General features: G+C 37.1%; 1 protein-coding gene across 3 annotated transcripts in view; it reads left to right on the forward strand.

Moving 5' to 3' along the window:
* zbtb20 (zinc finger and BTB domain containing 20) overlaps positions 1-23,244 on the forward strand; it is a 66,831-nt gene extending 43,587 nt beyond the window's left edge. For 2 of the 3 annotated variants that reach the window (XM_023800584.2, XM_023800585.2), the window contains 2 exons: positions 9,971-11,521; positions 15,833-23,244. In XM_023800584.2, the coding sequence (XP_023656352.1) occupies positions 9,971-11,521; positions 15,833-16,395 (2,114 nt within the window). In that variant the 3' untranslated portion in view covers positions 16,396-23,244. The remainder of the gene's footprint in view (positions 1-9,970; positions 11,522-15,832) is intronic. The other variant, XM_023800586.2, reaches the window with a different exon arrangement.
* The last annotated feature ends 315 nt before the right edge of the window (positions 23,245-23,559 follow it).

Here is a 23,559-nt window from a genome sequence, read left to right on the forward strand (position 1 = left end):
CATGTTTTTGCTCCTTCCTGGTAGGGAGCTGGGAGGGAGCAAAAATGTGGACCATCTGGCAGGGAGCTGGGAGAGAGCAAAAATTTGGACTGTCTGGGGCTCCCTGAGGACCGGGTTGAGAAACACTGGGCTAAGAGATTTTTCTGTAGTCCAAAAACCGATGTTCCAGCTCCAGTGATATGAGTTTTGCTTTGGACTGGGGAGAAATTGGCAAAAATATCTTTTCCCAGTACAAATGTAGTCAATCACACTCTGCCCAGTGATTAGAAGCAAAATTTATAGTCTTAAAGCATAATTTTCCTTGCTAAAATGTCAGAACTTAATGATATTTGAAGAGACAGAAGAATAAGCTTGTGTTTATTATTATTTTTTGCTTTTATTAAATGCCAGATTTCTTTGTGCAGCATTTTGTGTAAATTACAAAAAACATTAAATTGATTATGCATTTGAAAAAGCTGGATTAGCAATTTCTTCCATTATTAGCTATTAATATAGTTTTGCTTAAAGTAATCTGATTATGTACAGCAGGCATAAATCGCCTATAAATGGCATGAAGTTTCAACTGCAAACAGCAGAGTGCAAAATAAACAGTGAAATATTATTTATAAATAATATACATACACATAATTAATACATTTTGATGTGTGATTTTGACAAGAACTAAACACAATGTGTCAAATATTATGTGAGCAATGAGCTACAGGTAGAATTGCTGAATATGAAAGCCTCAGTCACCTGTTGAAGTTAAAAGTGGTAAAATATGTTCCTGCCTATAAGAAATAAATTTCAGCTCCTTATTTCCTAACATCTTAACCTGTTGTGAAGTAAATAATACCATAGTAAACCCGTATTTCCTGCCTGATTATCTGTTCACTCTGACAGTTTTTGAAAATAACTCATTATTTTAGTTTTTCACATATTTTCAGCTTTCTTATTCCTGAACTCAACCATTGGTTAAAAAACCTCTCCTGTGTAAGCTCTAGTTCTGTATTCAGCTGCGTAGGTATCCGTACTGGTATGACTACAATAAAATGTTTAATGCAGTACAGCTGTTTGTATTTTTTAAAAATAGGACATGCAGAGAGAAATTTGCGTGCTCTAGGCAAAATAAGAGGGTTTGGAGAAACGCAGGCTTTTTGCACTCCTAGAATCAGTGTTCTGGGCTGCCTGTTGATGTAATCAGAAATGTAATGGACCTTTTGGAATCTGTCAGTGCTGGACTTTACATTATAAAAATTAAATAGCATGATTATGAAAGGGACGAAACAGCTGTGGCAGAGTCTTGGCAAGTCTGGATACAGTGTCAGGAAGAGCAGTGCACACGTATCCTGCAGGCCGGTCTGTTACGGCTCATGGGCTCCAGTGTACCTAACTGCATGGTTTTCGACTGAAGCCTCCTACAGACTGCGATTTCAGCAATCGAATGAGTGTATTGCAAGCTATACTGTGTGACATGCATCTAATAAACACCAGTGTAGACTGTACAATGATAATGCCTGTTGAATCGTAGACTACCATGCAAATCAATATACAGACGCTCCTCTACTTGCGAATGAGATGCGTTCCGAACGGCCGTTCGTAACTTGAAATGTTCGTAAGTCGTTATTCTACATCATTTTAAGGGTATACGCAAGTACAAAGAATTAGGATGCTGGGAGTACGCACGCTACGCTGCTGCGCGGCGGGAATAGAGGCCAGAAGTCGTGCTAGGCGGAATTGGCGCGCAGAAAACAAAATTGATGTTGCGGACAGGAAACGGGAGCCCAATGAACACAATTTGGACTTACAGTCCTCTTTGTTCGTATGTCTGAAAGTTTGTAAGTTGAAAGTTTTTGTTAGTAGAGGAGAGTCTGTACAAGAATAAAACATCATTAGTGTTGATTCGTTAGTAGATGTAGCTCGTACCAGTAGTCAAATTGTGAGACCATGCTTGGTGTTTAGCTTTGAGCTAAATCTGTTCAGCCTCAAGCAAAGGAGACTGAGGGGGGACATGATCCAGGTCTATAAGATTCTAACAGGTTTGGATGCTGTTCAACCGAATAGTTACTTCAGCATTAGTTCAAATACAAGAACTCGTGGCCATAGGTGGAAATTAGCGGGAGAAAATTTCAAACTGGATTTAGGGAAGCACTTCTATACACAGCGTGTAGACAGAGTATGGAATAGTCTTCCTGATAACATAGTGCAAGCTGAATCCTTGGGCTCCTTTAAATCAGAGCTAGATAAGATTTTAACAACTCTGAGCTATTAGTTAAGTTCTCCACAAGCGAGCTCGATGGGCCGAATGGCCTCCTCTCGTTTGTATAGTTCTTATGTTCTTATGACAGTCATACTGCATTTCTTCCATTGTCAGAAATTTGTCGCAGCCTATGTTTGGTCGCAGGACCTCAATCCTGAAGGTATATGGCCACCAACATCAACCAAAGTGAATTACGAGCCTACAGCAGGTCTTAACGACCGTAATCCGAAGATCCAGAACAGAGAGGTTTCCAGCAGTATTTACTATTTATGTGTACCATCTACTGTGGCAAACTTAGTCCAGTGACTAAAAGATGGAGGGAGCGTGTAAGCCGGCATGTAGCTAATATGAGCTTTCTTATAGTTACATGAGTCTCAAATGATAAACCTTTTAGAAAGACCTTAGTTTACATCGCAATGTGAACTTCTAGCAAACACAGTCATTAGCTAAAAGTTGCATATGGCTAGAACAGGACAGGAAAAGCACCAAGGTCCTAATGCCCCACCCTTTACACCATGGAATGTCCTTGAATGCCAAATGTTTGTGTATTAACAGAGTAATTCATGTTACTTTAACAATTATATTTCATTAATTCCTCTGACTAAGTTCAGGGGCTCCACAGCAAAGAGGAACCTTGGCTGTTGTACACAATTACAGGCTCATTTTTATACTCCTCATGACAGAGGATGTTTCTGTGTGCTAAAAGTTCACTAGCACAAATTCAATAAATATTTTTTAAAATTACATATTTTTGAAATCCAAATAGCTGTAAGCCTCCCTCTCTATATACTTGAGAGAGTTTACTGTGGGTAAGTAACCTGTCCATTGACATAAGCTACATTTGTGCAGCTCGATTTCTTTTTTTAAATATTCAAACTAAACTGACAAATGCCTCAAAATTATGAACTCCTGATAGTTTTTGATCAATTTTGTTAGCCCAGTGGAGGCAGATGTAGCCATGATTTTGCAAACGTCAAACAGCTCTGTGTAGCACATTAAACAATGGCTGCACCAGGACTACTGTTGTCATCAACAGGACGCAGTGTTCAGACAGACTGCTAATTAACATCACAAAATACATTTCTGATACACGCAAGAAAAATGTACGGAGCCAAAACTGGTAGTGGGGCAAAGGGCTACAACGTATGTAAGTGAAAGGCATTAGTGAATGGCATGAGAAAACCGATTGTTACACACAGTGTTGTATAACAATTGGCAGTGAGACAGAAGTGCTATAAATGAGTGTGCTTGACACATGACTATTGCCCCATTTCTGAATGCCCAAGTTGCCCTTCCAGTCTTAACTGTAGTTAAGCTACACTTGTACAAGGATATAGTATTTCCTTGTATTTTAGTTTCAGGAAATATCATAAAACATGCTTCAAAGTAACAAACCGCTGATAAGCTGCCTCTTTATGTACTGTTTATGTAACATTAAAGAGAGTTATTTAAGTGCTGGGAGTTTTAAGTTCAGAACTGTAGGCAAATGATTGATACATTGATACAAGTGTAGCAATGTGTAGTTAGATAACAAGGCACTGGGAGCCAGGAGAACAGTCAAGGTGTGATTGTGTGAAAAAGGGTTAGGGTAACAAGCAGCATTCTAGACTGAAGGCCACAGGAAAGATCCAAAATCAACAGGGCGCTGCTAGATGAGTGTGTAAAGCACACAGGCATGAATTAGGGGAATGTTTGGAGGGTGGACGGTTTCTCAGAGATGCCTGTCGCTTTTGGGTGGGTCTCTGGCTGGCAGTCAACCGGCACGGTGTCATACAATGTCAAACCACATTCAAAGAGCCATGCTTGGTGTTTTCTGTTACCAACCGTGGCATGATTACAAGTCAATAATTTGTGTCAGTTTTGCCCGCACTCCGTATTACTATCAGGTACAGAGATGATCTTCAGCGGAGCTGTTTTCATATTTGTTTTCCATGACTAATTCAACCGACCTCACAGAACTAAAGAGTCTTACCGAACAATATTTTGTATTTTATAGATAACTACTACTGAAAATATGAGAAAATAAGCAGAAAATAAATATGAATAAACAAATAAGTTCATATAGTACTAAATGCATATGTTTAATACACGTTATCAATCTTGTAGATATTACAATTGTGCAAGATAATTTATCTTACAAATGTTTTCATTGTGAAAATATGCATTGTTCACACTGTGCACAGATTATTGTCTATAATATATTTTTTTTCCAATTTATTAAAAATACATTACCCAGAATTCAGTCACAGGTCCTGATGTTTTGCTTAAAGAAAACAGAGGTTAACTGTGCCTGTGTTGGAATTGTGCGGCTGGTTGGTTTAGTGTGTGGAAGTTGAACTTTGATTTGATTTTTATAGTTGCCAGCATAAGAGGAGGTGCCAAGTTATCTGGATCTATCATAACAGCTCGATCCCCTCCAGGACTGGAAACACAACCAGAACCGGTTCCCTTACTTGGCCAGACTTGCTTCCCAGTGCTCAGGCATTCCTGCCTCATCTGCACCTGTACAACACATTTTCGGTGTCACTGGCAAGATGCTTGGGCCTGACAGATGTCATTTTAGCAATTTGAAGTTTTTTAGCAGGTAATGATGATTGGATGCAATAAAAAATGAAAGTATATGAATGCAAGATTATAATCAATAAAGGAACGTTACCGCAACAGTGCAAATTGCTTATTATTTTATGGTTTGCAGCATCATGTATTACAAGAGCAAACAAGGCAAATACCCATTTTCTCCATTTAATGTAGCAAAATATGTCTGTTCAAATAATCCTTCACTGCTATAAATAGTACTTTCAGATCTACATCATTCCATGGATTTCTAGAAAGCTCAGTTCTACGGCAGTATAGTCATCATTCCTCACTTATCTTCAAGTTCTCAGTTTTATTTAATGTATTTTACATAAAATACTGTTCCACTTGAAAGGTACCTTGAACATTGTGTTATGTTTAGGATTGCAAATATATATATATATATATATATATATATATATATATATATATATATATATATATATATATATATATATATATATATATAAATACTATACTATATAATCATTAGCTGTATTATGGAAACCCGCATGTAATTACACAGAATTTCATTAAATTCAATTTAGCTCCCAGAAAATCCAATTTAATTCTAGTTCTTCTTCCTGTAGGTTTTTTCCCCCCCAATTCCAATTTTTTTTTTCCCAGTTCCTTTTCCTGGTTTGAATTGGATTTGATGAGTTCATTCATGAATGGCTGTTTACTGGTGATAGTGTCATCATTAGTAAATTTGATGTGATAACTTTCAGATTAAGAATGACAGAACTTCAGTTTAGCCAGTCTCTAGCAATAATGCAAATCTTGTCTTAGCACTTTAATGTAGTCAAGCAATTTTAAGTTTTTTTTTTTTTTACTTTTATAAAATTATACTTACAGTTCCTTTATCAGCGAGGTCATTTAAGGTTACTTTGCAAAAAAGTACATCATCATAAATAGCATAAAATAGGCACTTGAGAAATGATGCATTAAGCTTAAAATTATATGATGGTGTTATCAATCAATTCACTGATGCTCCTATACTATACAGTATACAGTATACTGCTATATATACTTCATATACAAAGTACTTCAGTTTAAGTAACAGGGCGCCAGCTATGGAGGTTTAGCAAGGAGGAACGGGCAGGAGACTAAGCGAGAGGTAACTGAGGCAGCTGGGGTGGCGGCCGGGCGAGGGAGGGGCAAACCCTTTGGATGTTATACAGAAGTAAGAACCCCCAGTCGTAGGTGCCCATGCTAGAGGATGGCAACGCCAAGCTTTGTGGCATTTGAATAACTCTGAGATGCATCGATGCTGTGGAAAGAAGTCCGCACGTGTTTCAGAAATGGCCAGTTGGCTCAGGTAGAATAATCTGCTAGAAAATAATTAACATGACAGACGACCTGTGTGTCAGGGTCAGATACAGTTTATCTACGTAGTGGTGGTAAGAAAAGTTTGTAATGAGAAAGGTAGAATACCAGTAGATAAGACTGGGTCCAGTACCGACCATGTGACTGCAAGCTTAGTGTCTGCTGACAGTCACTCCAGAAGAGGACACACAAGTGCAATGAACAGCAGCCTGTGGGAGCAGCGTGTGGCTCAGTGGACTAAAGCCTCTGTGTCTTTGATCCGGAGGTCGCCGGTTCGAACCCGGCCTCGGCAGAATAGTCATTTTTGTGGGCCCTTGAGCGAGACCCTTAACCCCCCACAGCTCCATGGGCGCTGCTACAGGCGGCTGCCCTTCACGCCAAGCTTGCTCTCACCTACATGTGTGTCACGAAGAGCAAGAGGAGGAAGGTGAAAACAGGAATTTCCTCACGGGGATCAATAAAGTGTCGTCTTTCATTCATCCATCCTTAACGATTGTAAAGAGGACTTTTGGTAGTGTAGTGAAATGACTGGGCAGGACACTCAAGCAGAGTAACCAGACTTATATTTTAAGTTCCACTCTTCACCATTGAAAGGTTTTCATTTTCAATTTCAATTCCTATCTATATTATAAGCTATTATCCTTCAAATCTGGTTGAACTTCACGGTTTCTGTCTCGTCTTTTTATCTGTCAAAAATGCACGGGGCCACATTTTGCCAGGTCATACATTTGATCATATTTAAAACCCCTGTTTCTAATTTCCTCCTTTATTGTGGAAAATAGGGGACATGAGAATATCTGATATTAATAAAAGTAATAAATCTTTTTGAATTAAGAATGACAATAACGCTTTAGAACACATTTTATGTATACTGCCTTTCTAAATGTATTTGCTCAAAAAATAGTAACAGTATTACAAGTTGATTAAAAACTAATTAAAACCCGCATCCTGATCAGGAACAAAGGCAGAACATGTTAGACGGGACTGAAATTATACAAAAATCTCTGAGGGAGCAGAGACGAGGAACAACCTCCTGCGTTATAAATTGTTAAAATGAAACGCTTGTGATCACTTAAATGTATACAGTTATTCCTAGCTAGATGTGTTTATGTGTCTTTAACAGTGATCTATGGTAACCGATAAGCGCAGTTATTTCTACAGATATGGTTGCTTCAGAATGATCTTCTTAGTCAAAATGCAAAGTGAGCGCACAATGGGAAGCTGAATAAACATCGGAAAACCGTTCCAGCCGCTACAGGCCACTTGTGCTCAGCGGCCGCTTTATTAGGTACAGCGAACAGCCTGAGTCACGTGTCTACAACTCAATTCATGCAGCACGCAGACGGGGTGCAGGAGTCCACTTACTGCTCAGCTAAGCATTAAAATTGCTTAGATCAGACATCTTAGCCGTCTTGAATGTGGTGTGAAAGCCGGAGCCATACGTGCCGCTCCTGGTGTCTCAGAAACAGCCTCCCTCCTGGCATTTTAATGATCTACACCGTCTAGAGTTTACAGAAAATGGTCGATGACCAAAAAACAATGGCGTTTTCATGGACGAAAACACCTTATTAAAGAGTGAGGTCAGAGGAGAACGAACGGTCAGACTTGTTAAAGGTATCAGGAAGGTCACAAGTGCAAAAATAACAAGTGAGTACATCAGTGGCGTGTAGAACGGCGGCTCTGAAAGCCCGGCTCTCCTCCCCCCGAAGTGGTTACGAAGGTGGAGGCGTCTCCGTCCTGGTACTTCCCAGTGAAGTGGCCATTGAGGGTGCGTGTGTGGGTCATATATACTGTGTATATATATTACAACCCCACGACGACATGGGGAGAACATGCAAACTCTGCATACGTAACCCGGGCAGAGATTTGAACCCAGGTCCCAGAGGTGTGAGGCAACAGTGCTAACCACCATGCCACCCTACTGAATGAACACACAAACGTGTGTGTGTATGTGTGTGTATGAGAGAGAGAGAGAGAGAAAGGCGGGGGGGGGGGGGGAGGTTTTGGCTTAGTTAATTTATGTAAAATATATATCCAGATTAACTGTGCAGGTTAACATAGAAATGATCTAAATGTGCAACTATAGTAGATACACTAATGCTTTGATGGCAATTGTATTTCTGATATTAATAATTCTGATACTGATAAGACGGGCCTTTTGATCTTTTTTGGGAAAGAGGTGTACATTACATTAATTTACTTTAGATGTAAATGATTTATTTAGACCTTTTACTGCCATGATATAAGCGGTAGGTCCTTTTGTGGAATCTAAGGATTATATATGTACTTCAAAATGATGAGTTTAATTTGCGGATGGATTCATTCCATAAAAGGTACAGATGGTTGAGGTTGCATTACATCTCTATGAAAGGTTAATATTTTTATGCCTGTTGTATTATACTATAATCTATTATATAAACAGTTGGATGTATGGTTAGGTGGGTAGATGGACTGTATATTAACAGTGAATCATCTTCATGTTCAGCAGTTCTTCAGAATTGTGGTAACAGTTACTCAAAATTGGAACGTTTTTGTAGAAGACAAAAAAAAAAACAATTTAATTTTATACAGACATTGACTTTCTCATCAGCCTTGTTATTTTATATAATATAGGTATGGCTTTTCCCTAATTTTTTAAACTGTGGATGGACACTTGGTTAAGTGCAATTATCCACTCACTCAGGGCTCATCTGTTTTCTGTACCATAATTCACGGTACATCACTTATTTACAGTGCAATTTACATGCCTGGGACAGGATCCAGTTCATCATGGCTAACATCAGACACTGAATCTTAGTTTGGCAGGCAAACTGTGGTTATTATATTTGAAGGGACTCTTTTGTGCAAAACTTTACTCATAAGAATTTTTCTGGTGGAAAAAAACAGAAATAACAATTGTCAGGTGCAAGGCAAATAGGCTTGATCATTTAAATTCTTCTGAACATGTAACCAATACTCTCAGGTAACACCTTTAATCATTTAAGCGTTAAGAGAGCCACAATTCTTTGTGGTTTGGAAGCCATTTTAAAACCCCAACTATTCTACTCATTCAACATTCAAATTCTGTGGTGTTCTGCCAAGCAGGAAAAATACAAGTAAATGTATGAATTCCTCTTCTACCTCAGTAGTCCTTTAAAGTACGTTGTTTTTTTATTATAACCAATAATTGAAATGTCCAAACAAAAGGATGCATGAGATCATGCATCCTACGCAATATACAGTGTAGTACCAACTGAGCTGTGTATTAAATCCATTAAACCAGGTGAAATATGACAAACTGTATTTAACCTTATACCATTAGGGTAGTTGCACTTCATGTATAATAAATTAATGCAATAATATTAATTAAAACAAAATTAACTGTCATAAAGTGTTAAACATTTAATCTGATCCAGATTGGAACTTGATGTTCGAGGAACACATGAAAAAACCATTTGTCATTCTGCTTGGTATAAACTTACTGTTGAATTTTTTTCCTGCCCTGCTGGTGACTGTGGAAGAGCAGATCAATCAAAAAAAAAACAAAAAAACAAAACGACCAAAATGTATAATGCAATAACCAGAAAAGAAGCAAGAAAAATTTGCTCAGCTGTTAAGCTCCGCCCTCAATGTCTCAAAAGAAATGGTTACACTTTCATGATGCATAGAAGAAGAAATGTTGACTTAACTTACAGAATATATATGGAATAACACGCCAGTAATTCATTATAAACTGTTGTATGATGAAGATCACTAATGCATTTATTGATTGTTTGTATTTTGTACATGTGATGCATAACAGAATTTATTCACGTTTGGTTTTAATAATTTGTGGTTTCTCTTATATGGCAGGTGATATTAGGTGCAAGGGGATGACCGAGCGGGTTCACAACATAAATCTCCACAACTTCAGTAATTCTGTACTCGAGACCCTCAATGAGCAGCGTAACCGCGGACACTTCTGTGACGTGACCGTTCGCATCCACGGGAGCATGCTGCGAGCCCACCGGTGCGTGCTTGCTGCTGGGAGCCCTTTCTTTCAGGACAAGCTACTCCTAGGATACAGTGACATTGAGATCCCTTCTGTAGTATCAGTACAGTCCATTCAGAAGCTGATCGACTTCATGTACAGCGGGGTACTGCGCGTCTCGCAGTCCGAAGCCTTACAGATCCTTACCGCTGCCAGCATTTTGCAGATAAAAACTGTCATTGATGAGTGCACTCGCATAGTCTCACAGAATGTGGTCTTGGGTGGGGCTAGTGGCTTCCCCTTCATTCGAGAGGACTCTGTACAGGAGACCCCCAGAGGTACCCCAGAGTCAGGAAGTTCGGGGCCTATCAGCGACACGGAGTCGGGGTACATGCAGCCTTCATCGCAGCAAAGTTTGGAGCGTGTCTATACGTCGCTCTACTCCTGCTCAAGCATCTCACTGCAGAACGGCACTCGGGAGCAGTCGTTCTTCGGCGGATCCATCGTAGGCAGCTATGACTCTGCCTCCGCAGCACAGAAAGACCAGAACGGACAGGATCCATCTTGGGTTACTCGCATCCACGAAAGGACGCAGCAGATGGAGCGTTTTCTCTCAACCCCGGAAACCACCCATTGTCGGAAACAACCGCGACCGGTGCGCCTTAAGACAGACAGCATGCACATAAAGCAGGAGGTGGAGGATGATTACGGCTGTTTCGGACAAGGCCGGGAGCTGGAGGAATGCGTGGAGGACGCTGATCAAACCGAAGGAGCTGAAAGTGAGCCCAAGGGAGAGAGCTTTGACTCTGGCGTAAGTTCATCCATCGGCACAGAGCCTGACACAATGGAACAACAATACTTGTCAGGCTTTGGAAGAGAAGGTACTGGGGAGGTCCTGCAAGGGGACGAGCCTCCTTTACAAATAGAGGTGACTGACTCCTCCCCAGAACAGATGAATGATGTTGACGATAGAGGCACATCACATAACACAGGGGAGCTTAGTCTCGGGCAGACGCCTGCAAATCCCATCATATCGCAGTCGCTGCCCAGTACACAGCTCTACATACGTCAACCCGACTCTCTTACCAGCAACCTGAGAATGCCTCTGACCTTGACCAGTAACACCCAGGTCATGGGAACCGCTGGGAACACCTACTTGCCCACTCTCTTTGCCACACAGTCAGCTGGAGGCAACAAGCCCTTTCTGTTTAGCCTACCGCAGTCTATGGGGGGCCAGCAGCCCCAGTTTGTGGCCGTGCCTCCTTCCAGTATGCCCCCTTTTCCTAACCAGATCGCAGCCCAGCAGCCCTCGACGCCGCAACAAGTTGGTGGAGGAATGGGCCAGGGTGAGAAGAAGCCCTACGAATGCACTCTCTGCAGCAAAACATTTACTGCCAAACAGAACTATGTAAAACACATGTTTGTGCACACCGGTAAGTACTCATGTTCTTTCCATTTTGCATGCACACCATAACGTACAGTGTTCTTTTATCTGATTCTTTCCTGAAGCAGTTCATGTTTTAAATATCCAACAGCATCGTAATATGTGACTATTAATATCATTAACGCGCATTAACAGGTGATCACCTTTGATTTTTTTTTTAGTTAATCCTGTCAAAAAATGTACAATGTGTTTTATGTGCTGATGAGACGCTTTTTTTTTTAAATCCGAAATGATTTACAGATGTGGCCCGTTTTTGCAGCTGGCTGCTTCATTGTTCGCAGATAGCTACCGATAGCTAAATAATTAATTTCCTCGCTATATACAACTTGAAAAATGGCAGCTTCTCACTCTCCACGTGCTGCTTCAGACTGATACCTAATTCCTATGTACAGAAACATGCACATAGCGAAAATTACTCTCATTATACATTATAACGCCTATACCAATATCATAAGCATATTATGGTCTTAATGTTATCACCGTTTTATTATCTGTCATATAAAGATTAATAGTGAATTACAAGGAACATTAATTATGTAAGCATTATTATACAGTATGTGATAATGGTTTATTAAAAACAGGGTCAGACTGAAGAGGTGACCATTCATATTGAATGCAATATCGATAACTGGAATATTTATGTTTCAGGTTGAAGGAATAGTTGTTTTAAAATGTATAAGATTTTACACTTTGTAGATCCACATGTAATAACTGCATTTACAATATTCAAAATATTTCAGACTTAAATATAAAATTCTAAAAGTACTGAGTGAAAGCTGATTTTTTTTTTTCTAATTAAGAGCAGTGAAATAAGTATTCGTCAGACTTGCATATTTACTAGAATAAAGCTTTCATTGTGTAGCAGAATGCAATCGTCTTCATGACAATTCATAACTCAAAAAGCTCTGTTCTTTTGCATATGCTTGTATGCTTGCGTCTCTCACCCTGTTATATTATCTGGAAAATTGGGAGAGTATGTAGGCTAAAACCAAAGAAAAATTTGTTTCTTTCTGTTAAATTCATATATAAGTGATGAGATTCCCAGTTTGCAGGAAATGAAGCCAAAGCTAAGAAAGTATTTAGTCACAGTAATACTCACCTTGTGAGTGTCCCTCTTTTAAATCTATAACCTTTGTATTCTGGTGTATTTAAAATAGCTTTCTATATTACATATTTATATCAAGATGTTCAATCGGTTAGTTCTGAATTTGAATGGATGCAGAGAAAGAGGTAGTGGTGCTAAACCAATAATGGCACGATGCAAAGTGATATCACATCCACGCTGGACAGGAAATGATGCGTGGTGAAATGCAAATTGGCTTTAGCAGCCATGTCTGGTGGATTGCCTGCTATGCAGAATATGTGATTTACTTTAATCAAAAGCTATTTTGTTAACAGCAGATAGTGCAAGTGCTTAGATGCATCATGCACTCCAGCACTTAAGGCTAGGGGGCTCCTTTATATGCCTGCTCATAATCCAGATCGAAAAGGGGCACCGAGATGACAGAGTCACTTATGAGTTACGCTTAGAAAAGGTTTGGCCATTGTGGTCAAGTTAAGAAAAGGGGGGGGGGGGGGGGATGACCAATGTGCTGTTCACACAATATCACAGAGGATTCTTTCAGGCAGTGTAGGAAGACATGCAAAGATCAGAGCTTACCGGTATGTGAATCGGTTACGTTTACGCAATCGGTTACGTTTAGTCAAGATTACCGCTTTTATAACCGGTTGTAACTTAACACCTCCTTCCTCAGAGGAACAAATATGAGCATAACTGATCAACAAGAATGGACTTGAACCTATAGTATTGTGTTGCCTAGTATTTTGAAAAGCATTGGCATTTTAACTGTCAGTGCTAATGCAGTGAAAATGTTGCAAACGAAAATAGAGAAGGCAAAGTACCAGTCAATAGTTTGGACACACCAAGTCGCCTGCACAGGAGAGTGACAGTGTTGCACCACCCGAACTAAACCCAAGGTAGAGATGGTTTTGAAGGAGTTTAATCAGAGACTGAAGGAATAATGAGAGCTCGACATGTATGTGGGACTTCCTAAGGACAGCTGGAAAAGCATCCCAGGAGGCCGCCTCATGAGACTGGTGTAGAGGAGACAGTGGGGTCAGCCAGCCCCTGGGGCAACTGGGGTTAAGGCTCACAGGCCCAATGGTGGGATCTCTCTTCTAACCCAGGGATTTGAACCAACAACTTTCTGAGTCCCAACCCACAGAGCTGTTTAATACTTTTTTGGTCAGTGCAAAATCCATATATGTTTTTTTTTTTTTTGTATTTATGTCTTTATAATTATTCTGCTGTAAAATGTAATAGTACAGATAAACCTGTCTAGGGGCAGGTGTGTCCAAACTTTTGACTTGTACTGTATTTAGCACATTTTAAACAGAGTTATTGTCTTGTGAGCTGACAGGGCTGTGGATGGAAACTGGAGCTCTGAGTGACAAATGCTTTTTGTGTAGATAAATAGGATTTTGTGGAATCTAAGCATATATCTACACAAAATATAATGTTAATATACCTTATTCTTTATTTTGGGTAGAATGATCTAGGGAAGTAGCGTGCACCTGGTCTTGCCAAGAGTCTCGTTTAATGATTTAACTTACTGGTGCATAAACTTGAACAAACTACAGCTTATTCTCATAAATGAGAAGTACTACTAATTAGGTTTTATATTTCATTTTTTGTTGCTTTCTTTCCTAATATTACAGTTTAACCTATATAAATACCAAACATTAAATGCACCGATACATTTTAAAGTGGTACATTAAGATGTAGTATGTTAATGCAAAGATTTGAGCAAATCCGTAGTAGGATACGTTTCCATCCTACAATACAAAGCACTCATGTATTAAAGCCCAGCGTATAATCAGTTTAACATAATTACTTGTCATTTGTATTTGTTCCACACTGTCACAATGAAAGTCTTTGTAAACTCAGATAAACAATAAGACTTAAATTTAACAGAATTTCAATGAAAGGAAAAAAGTAGAGAAAAGACAGCTTTTGCAAGAAAACTCAAAGCTTTAAAGTATCCGCTACTTAAAAATCCTGCATTCTTATTATACAGTTGGCTGTGGATGGTTTGGCAACATTTGATATCTTCAATTAAATTTTAAATTTAATCAGAATTCTGGAGTGTGGGTGTGTTCCACACTGCCCAGATCATTCTCTGTGTTTTCTGGGAAGGTGCAGGCTTTACTCTTACCTTTGAAAGAGTATAGTGTCATCATAGAGCAACTGTGAAAAGTACAATGAATATTGAATCCTCCTGGCATGTATATTTCAAATCATAGTTATATTATGAGTAAATGTGCCTGGGGGAAAAATATGGTAGAATATAATAGTATAGTAACATGATTCTAAGCCCCAAGCCAACAACATAACAAACTTGGTCCATCTTAAACATTTTTTTATTCTCATCATACAATAGGCCTTAGTTGGTTTGGTAACTTGGTAGTTCAGTGGTAAGATCATTTTCCATGATTCGATTCCATAGCAGCACTATTCTTCAATAGCTTTAGGTTTGTAAAGTAACTCATATTTATATTATTTTTATTGGAAATACTGGGGTTCTGGCACAGTGATGCTCCTGGAAGCCTGAAATTAAAAGGGTTGCTATACAACCTTCGTTAATACAAAAATGACAGACAGCCGATATCCAGTTTGGCTCAAAGCAAATATGTTTTCCTTATAAAACATTATTTGATTGTTGTAGTAACGCCACTACATAAATAGCACTAGATAAAATACAAGAGATATCAAGTGATATCAAATCTCTGAACTACAATAGTTGTTACTTTTATTGCCTAGACACACACACGCACCACAGTCTATACAGCTTTTCAATGGATTGCACTGGCTATATTCTGCATAACAATGTTACCTTGCAAAACTAATGTATGCAAAAATTATATACAGATCTGTGGTCAAAAATCTGCTAGTTCAAGTCAAAGATAATACTGCAGTGTTTTTACTCCTGAGCAGGGTGTGTAATGTGAATTGCTTCAATATAAAAATCAGATAATGAATAGGAATTGTGCAGAGACTCTGAGGTTTTGGATTAAAGTATCAGTTAAGCAAATAAAATATATAGTAATTTTATTCTCTGATTACTAATATCTGGCTTTAAATCACAGCTGCAATTCCACAATGGCAAATGCAGTTAACAGGTTTAATGTCTTAAATATTAAATGAAATGGCAGAACTACAGGAATGGATCTGGGTGCAAGTGCTGAATCGTGTTCTGTTTGTGTGTCCGTCTTCTGATAATGAATTTGATTTCACGTTTAGGTGAGAAACCGCACCAGTGTAGCATCTGCTGGCGCTCGTTTTCCCTGAAGGATTACCTAATAAAACACATGGTGACACATACAGGGGTGCGAGCCTATCAGTGCAGCATCTGCAACAAGCGCTTTACCCAGAAGAGCTCTCTCAACGTACACATGCGCCTGCACCGCGGAGAGAAGTCCTACGAGTGTTACGTTTGCAAGAAGAAGTTCTCCCACAAAACCCTGCTGGAAAGACACATGGCACTACACAGCACAGGTGGGAGCGGAATGACAGGGGTCCCCGGGGCAGGGCCGGGGACGGGAGCAGGGGCGGGAAGCCCCGTCTCCATTCCGGTGCCCATGGCTGTCTCAGAACCTGGTGCTGGAGCTGTGACCCTCTCCATGCCTTTGAGCGGAGGAGCCGGAGTGGGGGTGGCGGCGGGGGTCGGCCCGGCGGGCATGGGCGTGGCGGCAGAGGCTAGCTGCCAGGAGGGCACCACTTACGTGTGTTCCGTCTGCCCGGCCAAGTTTGACCAAATTGAGCACTTCAATGACCACATGCGAATGCATGTGTCTGACGGATAAGTACAAAGCAACGAGGACTTACAGAAAGGCACTAGATTTTATTTTATTTTTTTTCCTTATTTTGGGGTATGAAGAGAAATGAGTATAGACACTGGCACATTGTGTTTCCCAGACAAAACTAAATTCTTTTTTGGTACTCTAAAAAAAAAACAAAGGATGGTGGCCTTAAGGCTTTTGTAGTTCAGCGTCGGTCCACTGGATGGACTCCTCACTACAGGGCCTCCAAATGTATCCTTTCCTCCAATAGTCATTTATGTGTTGAACACCACCAAAAGGCCTACTATCGCTAAAAAACAATATACACAAATTTATATACACAAGCACACACACGAAACACACAAATACCCATAAAGCATTGCAAAAGTAGACATTTTCCTATACAGACCATTTTGGGCACTCTATGAGTCCAAACGTACTGTGGTATGTGGCTTCCTTCAAAAGAATTTTTAAGTACCTGGCTTGTACTTTGATTAATTTTAAAAATATTGATGGTCACAAATTTGCCTTTTGTATAGAATAAGAAAAGGGGAGTTATCAGTATGACACTGGGTTATTTATTATAATGCTATTAAGGGTTTACATTGCAGCTATTGTTAGATACAAGTCAATTTTCGTAATTGTACAATGTAACTTCCTGAAAGTGGTATAAGAGTGATCGTTCACTTCTTTGATGCATTTTGATGGTTCTGGGAAAGTTTACGAGATAGCAATTTGTTTATGTAACAGTATTTCAGCATTTTTTTTTGCTTACACTGCCACTAATACCTTAGAAGACTGTTAAGGCTAATTATTGACCTCTTCCAGTTAGAAAATGTGAGCTTAGAAGAGTAGAAAGTTTTAAAATAGAGGTTTTTTTTAATCATTTTTATATTTTTGTTTAAGGACATTAAGTTTGCAGTTTGGGCAGCATTATACTTGTATATGCCGCCAATTATTGTCTTCATTTTAATTGCTGCTCCTTTATTGCATTAATTAACTTGCTTCAGACTGTTATCAGCTGCTGTTTCCATTTTTGTTTTTAATCATGGTTTTCAGATTCACTTAAAGGTTTACCAAGAATGAAGATCACAGCAGTAGTCTGGATTAGATCAAGAATTATCATGTTCATTTTAATTTCCCACAAAAAGAAAAACTACAACTGTCTCTGAAAACCTCTGCTTTTCCTCTTAGCAACTGCATGACTGATGACTAGGCAGTTCAAAGTAAATGCACTACTTCTGATACACTAGCACCACCTGGTGGATAAAAGGGGAGTCTGTTTTTCTTAGGAGAAAATAAACTCAAGGATACAGAAGGAAGGCCTTTTTATTCCAATTTTTCATATTATTATTATTATCATTATTATTATTATTATTATTATTGCTGTTGTTGATGTTATTGTTATTGGTGTTGTTTTGTGATTAATAATTATAATGGCAATGACAATAATAATAATAATAATAGCAGTTGTATTATATGATTTGCTTTCAGAATATAACAAACCATGAAGATGGATATCACAATTACATAATAAGTACATTCCCATTTTTGGAAGTTCACATAGAAATACAAAGGCCGGAGTATGACGTCATGAATTTAATGGGTTATTTATGTGTCACTCAATCACTCGGATACTTGTTGCTTGTTGTATTCCATCAAGGCAAAGAAATAATGTTTCTGAAAAACACAACTGCCTATGGTTAAAATCTACAGATTTTTTGCTCATTATTTGAGTAATGGATATATGTTGGATAATCTAGGAAAAAAAAATCATTACAGGCTGCAATTAGTGTGACGTTTCCTTTTAGGAAATTTGCTAAATTCTAGACGAAAACAGTGCAGCTTTGCACATATCTTGCAAATGCCTGTGCTTAAATATTGTTTAGTTTAATAAAGGAATTCTGGTGTTTTATTAATTTTTAAATTAAATATTTTTCTTTAAAGCTTGAGAGAAGGACTGCATTGTTTCCTTGCATATATGTTGCACTGCTTAAACCAATAAGTGCACTACTGTTACCAGAGTTGTTATAGTTTTAGAGAAAAATAATATTTTTTTTAATTAATGTTTTTAAGATTTAGAATTCATTTTGTGTTAGAATAGCTTTGTTCTTTTTATATAAAGTAAATGTTTCTTAGCTTTTGTTATTTCTTGCTATGTATGTATTCACTTGTGCAGTATTTGTGCAAGCATTTTCCTTTGAATCTGAACCATTTTGTGACGTTAGGATTTTTATTCTCATTTCTTCCTGTTCTTTTCAGTTAATTCCCCATTAACAGCAGTTATTGTCATGCGTTAGGTAGAGCAGTTCTGTTTTAATAGCATTCATACCAAACTCTGTAAAGCACACACAAAAAACGAAAAAAAATCTAGTTAGAAAGAAAAAAAAAAAAATCATACTCACTGTTTTTCTGCACGTGTGGCTATACCTGATGCTATGTAGTTTATGATCAGTTTTTTGTACAGCATTTCACATTCGCTCTGGAAAATGTGTACGCTTCTGTTTGTGTGACTGTATGTATGTATGTGTGTGAGAGAGAGAACGTGATGTATTTGTCCTGGTCCAGGTGTGATTTCTGAAAAGTGGGGCTTCCTTTGCAATATACAGTGCAGGTACTGATGAGAGATAGCTGTCCTAGATATATCACTGTTCTCAGCATCACTGATTATGTGCAGTGTCTTGTAATGCACAGCTTTGAACTCCTCCGTGAAAACTTTAAATAGGCCTTTTGTTAACCCTGCCCTTTCATTGAATGAAAATAAATATTTTCCATGTTAAGTCCTGTTTTAGTTTTGCTGAATTTTAACTGGATACAGAAAGTAGCATTTAGAAAGACCCTATTGCACTAAATATGTTTAAATATATCCAGCTATTTAAAATGGAAAATTGAACATGTCTAGTAACTCGTTTATTAAAATACCAAATTCACACTCTGTGGTGGCTTCATCTAGTAATGTGACACACATTTCTGTGTGTTTTGTTTTCCGTTTTAGAAGGTGTATCTATGTAATGTAAAAAATAACAAAAACAAAAAAACTGACCACAACTGTAACTTTCGTAAGCTAATGTGTGTGGGTATTCTTACAATCCATAAACTGTGACTGCCTTCAGTACAGTAAAATTGCCAGAGATACATTTAAAGTTTCCATTATGGATATTTTACTGTGTCATTATCTGATTATTCTGATTTTTAAAGTTCATTATAACAAATTTTGCCAAGAATTTTGAGAATATTTTGAAAGGTCATGGCAGTGGCGCTGCATTTTAGGACAAAACCATGAAATTTATAGTTATTGGAGTTAAATTCATACGTTATGCAATGCTTACAGCACTTAATTTACTTTATATTTCTGAGCAGTAATATATGGTGCCTGTGTTGACCCAGCCTTACATTGTCCTTAAATTTAAGTAAGCATTCACAACAAAGGTGAATTATGGGGGGAAAAAATATAAATTTGAACTATATAACTAGAGGAAAAAAGTTAAGTGGTGATGTATATATCACCATGTGAACGAGAAAAGTCTACTAATATGCAGATGCCTTATTATAAAACCATTGAAAACTAATAACTGGAAAGCATAGGTGAAATGAGCCTTAACTATAGACAAACAGCTTTCAAGCATAAAATATATGCAATCAGTATTCCTTTTTGTAAAAAAAAAAAAAAAGAAAATTCCTTGACACTTGAAACTTGAGGCACTACCACAAAGATCATAAAATTGTCACTGCCAGCGGTAGTGTGTAAATCAGAACCCAGAAGTATATCTATTATATATATATATATAATAGATATATCGATATAGCGATATATCTCATCAGCGTTTTTTCTTTCAAAAATCCCACAAACATATTATTGTGCATTTTATTTATCGTTAGTAAAAGGAGACACCTAAGTAACGTGAGTAAACTTTTTCTTTCTTTTTTTTTTTTACTTTGGCTATTTAAAGAAATACCTTGTTTCTATTTCCACATAATTATCAACAGAATTACAGCCCAAAAAAATCAGTGGATGCTATGAAATTTGTTCATCCTATAAAATAGTCATAGGGCTCTCACCTTGTCTTAAAAACAAAAACACTTAAATCTATCATTTCTTCAAGATTCTTCTTATGTAAATCTACTTAGGTCTCTCATAGTGTTAGAAACTCATTGTTCATTCATTGAAGTTGATATACTGCCAAATTGAAGCGTAATGGTGTCTTATTTGTAAGCTATTTTTTTCCCCACGGACAGGAAACACGTCTCTCACCTGTTTGTTTATTAATAATAACCCCTCTCATTAGAAAAATGGACAGCAAGCTTACTCACAGTCTGATTATGCTGCTTTAGCGATGGTTAGAGATCATTGACATTGATGTGATAATTGTTTGTTACATATTCTACCGCATGTTACTGTGTTACATGTATGGCCTGAGCTTTTAAAACTTGAAGATAAAAAAAAAAAAATCTCTCTCCATTTTCCTCAGACCCAAATTTTCTACATAAATATTTATTAATAGGCATAGCCTCTTTCAGGTACTTTTTTCAGCCTTGAGTGAAACTTAAAACTGAAATCAATAACTTAACACAATAATTGCTGGATGAGTAGAATGGATTGGCGCGTCCTGCTGTAAGTGAAACGGCTGCATTTAGCGCATGTGAGTTACATTTAGAGGGTACCTATTTGACCTGAGGTCAGAAAGCATCCGAGCGACTGATATTATCTCATCAGGTCAATATTTGAAAGAAACAAACTGATGCTCAATTTTGACATTATTGATATAAGTAAGGAAAGTGCTACAGAACAGCTGCACATACTCCAAATGTACAATGTAGACCTTAAATATTTTAAGTCGTATGTTTTTAATTTAAACAAATCTCCACTGATACAAATAGGTTTTTAATCATTACTTTTTGTGTTGTTTTTTCATACATTTACGGAACACATTCATATAAATAATTTAGCAAAAAATACGTTCTCTGTTTTAACCAAAACATTATTTGGTCTTGCATGTTGTATTTACATAAGATAGACAAACATTGTATATATACACAATTTGCTTAATACTTTTTGTGCAGTGAATTTGAATTATATTTGTCTATTATTTGTTTAGCTGTAGTTTTCCTCTATATTGGTTTTCTTTGCATTTATGAAATTGCAGTAACTAGATTTTTGAATACAGTATTTAGTGGGTAAAGGATAATAAGCCATTAATGTCTCTACATGGGCAAACTTTCAGATATGGAAGTTTTTTCTGTATGAAATTGGACAAGACTGAAAGTTAACATTTTGCACTGAATGCAAAGAAAATTGTTGCTGAGATAAATTTAAATTGAGGACAATATGAAAAAAATGTATGCGTTTAATTTCTGCATGGTGAAATCATTTTGTATATCCTGATTTCACAGCGTCATGGAAATATCCCCTGATTTGGAATTATGGCATAATAATAATAATAATAATAATAATAATAATAATACTAGTTGGTTTAACTGCACTAAAAGTCACATTTTAGCACTTAGGTGAGCAGATCTTCCTATTTTAAAACATGAAATTTAACATGGATTGTCTTTTGGGATACCTGTTAGTCTTTTGGCATACCTGTTAGTAGCTGACATACCCATAAAAGTAACTGTTAACTTAACGGTGAGATTGATTGATTATTTTAGTTTTTCTGTTTGTGTGTGGCTGATGTTTTTTCTACGTGATTTTATCTGCTTCTAATTTGATTTGTATTAAATGACTATGGTAAATATCTACAATTCTCAGTATAGCATTATGTACCAGTTTAATTAATGGACACCATTACTATTTACTTCAGTAGTACCACTTCACAAGCCAATAAACTCATATTTTGTATTTACACAACTCTTTTACTATGGAACACTTTTTACAGGCACTAAACTTTTTATCCATCAACATATCTTACAGATTATAAGGATGGCTTAAGATGTAATACTTTCTTGCAAGCTTTTATAAACTAGTGTTAAAGTATATTGGTAGTCTATGTATCAAGTGCCTATTTGTATAGAATAAAGTCATTTTCCTTAGTAGATGTTTAAAATATCACAATTTACCATTCAGCATATAATTGTAACATGTATTTTAATGTACAGTATACATTTAGAAAACGTTGGCAAGTTTTTTTTTTCCGAGAAATCAATACTTACAAGTCTATCTAGAAATAACCGGTCGTCATACTTCTAAATTATGAAGCAGCAATAAGAAACAAACTGGCATATGGATCTTTTTATTTAAACAAATGTGTATTTTAGTGGAATAAGCAGTGCATGTTTACGTTTGGATGGAGACAACATTGCAACATTTAAGTATTTTTATTTATATCCTGTTTGATATATTTACCATTGATCGCTGATTTTAGCTCTGTAATTTCCCTGACTTCTCACATGTCACATTTTTGAACATTGTGCAGTTATTAATGTGCCATTTCTCTTTGCTCTTCCTTACAATAATAATATTTGATGGTGCAGAATAACCAAAGCAGGATCATTAACAAGATTTTTGTTGATCTTTCCTAATTAATATTTTTTATATTTGGTTATTGTTGAATCTAGCTGACAATAACAGTAGGTGTAAATTTTAAAACTGTATACTTCCCTCAAATAATTATTTATTTAAAATATCATTTTAGTTTAGTGTTTTTTTTTTTTAAATCATGTTTACTGTGTTTTTACTTTTTGGATGTTTCTCCCCTAGCAAGTCATAATTAAGAATTATGACATCATGTATCTTTAAGAAAATCATCTGTTTCTTTAAAGCTGTGCTTTTGCCCTTAATGTTAATAATGGTAATAAACAATACAGTTATTTTCAGTAATTTTTAAATATATATTGATTCCAAAAGTTACTGCAATCACAATTGTTACAGAAGAGAAAGTACGCTCTTCCTACAGGTCTTTTGGCATCATCACAGTTTTCACTCAAACTGTTTTCATAATACATCATGGGCATCCCATGAAGCCATTAAAATTTGTAACCTTTTTAGAGATTCATAGTATCTTTTCCCGAATTAATAAATCCAACACAACTTCAGATTCAGTTATTCAAATCATTTAATCTGATTTTACCTACTGTGAATTACAATATGAGCAGTTTCAAAATGATATATTAAAAAAAATGAACAAAGTACAAGGAAACATGACAACAATGTAACTGAAAGTCATTGTTTTGGGGAGAAACATTATA

This window comes from Paramormyrops kingsleyae, chromosome 18 (assembly GCF_048594095.1).
Source record: "Paramormyrops kingsleyae isolate MSU_618 chromosome 18, PKINGS_0.4, whole genome shotgun sequence".
In the NCBI taxonomy this organism is placed as follows: domain Eukaryota; kingdom Metazoa; phylum Chordata; class Actinopteri; order Osteoglossiformes; family Mormyridae; genus Paramormyrops; species Paramormyrops kingsleyae.